Source organism: Sus scrofa, chromosome 2 (genome assembly GCF_000003025.6).
Source record: "Sus scrofa isolate TJ Tabasco breed Duroc chromosome 2, Sscrofa11.1, whole genome shotgun sequence".
In the NCBI taxonomy this organism is placed as follows: Eukaryota; Metazoa; Chordata; class Mammalia; order Artiodactyla; family Suidae; genus Sus; species Sus scrofa.
The window spans coordinates 56,398,826-56,404,402 of record NC_010444.4 but is presented as its reverse complement, the minus strand read 5'-3'; the positions used below and the strand labels follow the sequence as shown (position 1 = coordinate 56,404,402).

The following is a 5,577-nucleotide window of genomic DNA, read 5'->3' as shown; positions in this document are numbered from 1 at the left end:
GAGAATCATGCAAGATAATACAAAATATATTGTTGTGGTATTATTTTCTACACAGATTATAAAATAAAATGCAATAATGAACAAAAATAAGGTGGAAGTCACAGTAAAACAAGTTCTGATAGGTGGGAGTTCAGAATTAATATTAAAAAATCTGAATAAAAATAAATTCAAATAGGTCTTACTATACCAAATCAGGCATGTAACTACCTAATTTTTGAAAAAGAAACATATTCAAGAAATTATTTGAAATTTATTTTCTATGAAGGAATTAAGCTATATTGTTGATTTAAAATCCACATAAATCTCTTTGATGAAGAAGAGAGCATAATGAATAAGGTCATGTATAAACTCAATTTTAAAGATGTGAGAAAGGCGAAAACTACCTTTGACTGTCTGATGATCTAGTCTGGCTATAAAGGCTATAATGTGCTTCTTTCAATACTTAAGAAAAAAAATCACAGAATTTAGCAGTAGAAAAATCAATGCGGTGGAGCAAAAGGAAAAAGACCCCTTGTTTTGAGCATAGATGAAAATAAGAACATTGCCCATACCTCAGAAAAAAATAATATTAATTTGAGAATTTTAATGAAAAAGAATATTTCAGAAACCTTTAGAATTATAAGTCAGTGTAGTTAGGTGTTGATAATACATGCATTTTAGAAATGAAGATCCAAGAAAGTGACTTACCATGGAGTGACACATTCCTGCGTTAAAAGGGAATAAGAAAATTTGGGATTGAGGTTATTATGAATGATCACTAAAATATGAGATATTGTAGAAAATGATTCTAGAGTAGAGAATTTATGTTCTCCCTTGAAACTACTAACGTTTCAGAAGTGCAAATACTTTTCTAATTCCTGCCTGCATGTCCTTGTTTCGGAAACTGTACACAATTGGGTTTAATGTAGGAGTCACAAGAGTATAGAGTGCAGCTACCACCTTGTCCCTTTCAAATGTGTAGCTGGAAGCAGGGCGGATATAGGTATAGATTACAGGGGAATAGTAAAGAGACACCACAATGAGATGGGATGAGCATGTGGAAAAGGCCTTTCTCTTCCCTTCTGTTGTATGGATGCGAAGGATGGCAACAATGATAAAGCTGTAGGAGATGCAGGTGAGAATGAAGTCACCTATAGCCAGAGAAATATCAGCAACATACACCATCACTTCATTTATTCTCACAGGGCTGCATGACAAAGCCAGCAAGGGGGGTATCTCACAGAAGAAGTGGTCGATGATATTTGATCCACAGAAGGTCAACCTCAGGATGAGACCTGTGTGCACCCAGGAGTTGGTTACTGCAATAGCCATGACAATGCTGAGCAAGGCCACACACATATAGCGGTTCATAATAGCAATGTAGCGTAGAGGGAAGCAGATGGCCACATAGCGGTCATAGGCCATAGTGGTGAAAAGAACCATTTCAGCACCCAGGGACCAGGTGAAGAAAAATAGTTGGGACATGCAGCCTCCATAGGAAATGGTTTTTCTTGATGTCAGCATGGTCTCAAGTATTTTTGGAATTATGCTTGTCGTGCAGATGATATCCACAATAGCCAGTGCCAGAAGGAGAACATACATGGGCATATGCAGGGTAGTGTTATAGATTATGGCAATGACAATGAGCATATTTCCAAGAAAAGCCACAAGGTAGATGAAGAGAAAGACAAAGAAGAGAACTCTCTGGAGCTCAGGTTTTTGGGTGATGCCCATAATCATGAACTCAGTTACAATGCTGTTATTCATCTTGCTTTTGTGATTAACTGGGAGACATTTCAGAGCATAAAAAACTGGGAATTAAAGATACATAGGTGTTGCTATTATGAGTGTCTGTGTGTGTGTGTGTGTGAATTTCATAATTTGATTATTGACTTGAAACAACTTTTTAGCAGAAATTTTATGATAAAAGTTTTGTTTTCCAGCCAATATCTACTATTTTCCAGATTAATACCATTTTCTGATTATTTTCTTCTATTAATGACTCCATTAAAAATAAGCCAATGGTTGAGAAAAAATATATAAGAAAAATAAGTATCTTTGAATATTTCAACATTGTAATTTTGAGTTAAAACTTGTCTGAGAAAAATTTACATTCATATATATATATATAAGCACAGTGAAAATATTAATAGTTACATATCTCACTAATTATGTTAAAAACATTACATTTCCTGAAACATACGTAAGCTGGGATATCTGGAACAATGGAAGCTAACTGAAAAACATCAAGAGAATATTCTAAGGCTGGATACTCATGGGGCCAATGACTAATTTATTGGGTCCAAGCACTAAGTAATTTAGTAAATTGCAGTATTTATAATTTGTTTCTTCAGTTTGACAACCCAACTGTAAAACTGAGTGAACTGGTTTATTGTGCCATTGTAAAAAGGCAAGAGGGTTTGATTTAAAACTAGAAGGTCTAGGATTGCATCTCCATTTTATCGTAATGGTAAATTGGCCATTTAACCTACTTAAACTTCAGATCTATTTTCTACAGAACTGGTATAAATTTGGACAAATGCTAGATGTTATACAGACAGAGTGAGATTTCTTAAAGATACTCACAGAAAGAGCTGGAATTTTTTCCCCCTGGAAACAGTCACTAGTTACAAAATAGAAATCTTTGTTCTATTTTATTCCTCACCAAAATTTCTCTAGCATTCTGTCAACTGTTTTGTTTTTACTTATTTGTTTGGATATATTTCTGATGCAGTCAGTTTTTTACCTGAATTCATAGCCATCAGGAGTACTACAACCTGGCAAAAACAGTAGAAGTATCCAGATTAATTGTGAACATATTCAGAACTTATTTTTTAATCAATGTGCTTTGACTTTTCAGAGATTATATTGTATTTCTGATGCATCAGCAGAGGCAAAGATAAATATCATCTTGGATGGCCAAATCCAGGCTGATTTGATCCCCTAAGCCTTGAAACTTTAATTAATAATTTGCTAAATGTAAGCTATATTTATATGTGGCTATTCAGACTAGAAGAATAAAAAATAAATCCTTTATTTAATCCATAACCCACCTTGAGAATCCATAGTTTTATCTCACTATTTTCCCATAATGAAGTTTAATAACAATTGCCATTACTGGAATCTAAGATATATGACAGGATCTGTGTTAGATCTCTGAAAATATATCATATTGTCATAATAACAATTAGGGATTTTACTATTACCATTATTTCATGGTTGTTAAGGAAAGAATGGACCAAGATATAAAATAACAGAAGCCAGAATTACACATCTCATAAGCGGAGAAGCCAGGATTCAAATCTATGTTGTCTGACTCTAAAGAGGTTGCTCTTAACCTCACTTCTATGAACTTTCTGAAAAAAAAAAACAACAACAAAAATTAATATAGCAAACAGACACAACAAATGAATGATATGAAAATGTGAAAGAATATGGGACTTGGCTTCTGAATGAGATATAACTTCGGAAAAAGACAATATAGATGTGATAGTTTTTATTTGAAAGTAAGTTCAAATATTTTTACTATTTGAAAGACCTGACATTGAAGTAAATTATATTCAAATATAATTTATAAAATTATATTTAAAAAATTTTTGGCTGCCCCCAGAGCATATGGAATTTCCCAGGCCAGGGATCAAATCTGAGCTAGATCTGCAGCCTAGGCAGCAGCAGCAACAACATCACCAGATCCTTGACCCACTGTACTGGGCTGGGGAGCAAGCCCACACTGCCACACAGACAATATTGGATCCTTAACCCGCTGTAACACAGTGGGAACTCCTATTAACTGATCTTTAAAATGCTGAATATTGTATAATTTTATTAGATTCCTCATATAAGTGATATTGTATGATATTTGATTTTAATCTGTCTTTCTTCACTCAGTATAATAATCTCTAGGTTCATCCATGCTGCCGCAAATGGCATTTTCATTCTGTTTTATGGCTGAATATTATCCCATTGTATATATATATATACCATATATTCTCTATTCATTCTTCTGTTGATGGACATTGAGGTTGCTTCCATGTTTTGGCTATTGTCAGTAGTGCTGCAGTGAATATTGGAGTGCATGTATCTTTTTAAGTTATGGTTCTGGAATTGCTGGACCATATGGTACTTCTATATTTAGTTTATTAAAGAATCTCCATACTGTCATCCATAGTGGTTGTGCCAATTTATATTCCCACCAAGACTGTAGGAGGGTTCCCTTTTCTGTATACCTTCTCTAGCATTTATTGTTTATAGACTTTTATTTATAAAACAGAAACAAAATTACATATTTCAAAGAAATCTTATGGTTACCATAGGGGAAATCATCAGGTGGAGGGAGAATTAGGAGGACAGTAATAAAATATACACACTACTGTTTAAAACAGATGGTTAACAAGAAACTACTATTTAGCTCAGGGAAGTATACTCCATATATAAAAAGCTATAAGGTAAAAATAATGAATATCTATCTATCTGTCTATCTATCTATCTATCTATCTATCTATCTATCTATCTATCTATCTATTTATCTATCTAATCTCTCCGTATATAACTAATTTACTCTACTATACACCTGAAAACAATACAATATTGTAATTCAAATGTAATCCAAAAATTTTTTAATAAAATACTGAATATTAAATTTGTTTGTAAAGGTTATTGAGTCCCTGTACTGTTAATTCCACCTGAATCAGAAATCTGATTCAAAGCTTTTTGGGGTGAACCTATGACATCTGACCTCTTTCAGCCTACAAAATAAAGACTCAAGTCTAAACTGAATCCTCCATGATGAAAGAGAAAAGCCTCAATTTTCCCTTGGATGACTATTATTCAACAATATAAATTAATTCTATTTATCTATATTCTTTTTACTGATCAATTCTGCATATGGGAATGGAAAAATCGCAGGCCCAAGTTACAAAGCCAAGTTTCAAAAATTGCTAAGTTTACAAAGCAATAGGGAAGTACATCTCTTGTCCACTTTCTCTGAGTTACGAGTAAGAGTGGTGGTGAGGGAAATCTGGAGATGGCTTTTCTCATCTCTTCTTGAAGTCTCCCATATCTCTCACAGGAGTGATGACATTGGTTTGACTCTGTTCTCAGTGCTGATTTCATCAGCAGGGATAATTACTATGTATAAAGAAAGACAAACACCAAAACATGACACAGTTCACTAGGAGAAGAGGGGATCTGTTAGTATAAAAGCTTTGTTCAGTATGTCTACCATTAGCCAAGAGCATATTATCTTAAATCCTCAGGTGTACAAAAAATGGTCAATATTTTCTATTGAAATACTGCAAGTGAGACTGGCCTGGCTTGGATGTTATCTTTGACCTCTAAAGTTCACAGCATCCAGCTCAAAAGGGCCTGCCTATGTTAATAGGGATGCCTATTTCTTCAGGTCTTATAAATTAAATGCCATTGACTCTTGGCCATATCACTTTCTATTCCTTTCATCTGGAATTATCTATTTGCTTTACTTTTATGCTTAATTTGACTCAAATTTTCTAACGAGTTTAATTTACAGGTAAAACATCAGTGAAATTTTATCAGAATTATGTTAATATAGAGGGTATAAATCTTAACCCTGGTACTTTCTGT

The 5,577-nt window shown here is 33.7% G+C and overlaps 1 protein-coding gene across 1 annotated transcript; it reads right to left on the bottom strand.

Annotated features, from left to right (window-relative positions):
- LOC100624876 (olfactory receptor 13G1) lies at window positions 823-1,746 on the bottom strand. The gene has a single exon (XM_003354148.1). The coding sequence runs from the start codon at window positions 1,744-1,746 to the stop codon at window positions 823-825; it is 924 nt and encodes a 307-aa protein (XP_003354196.1).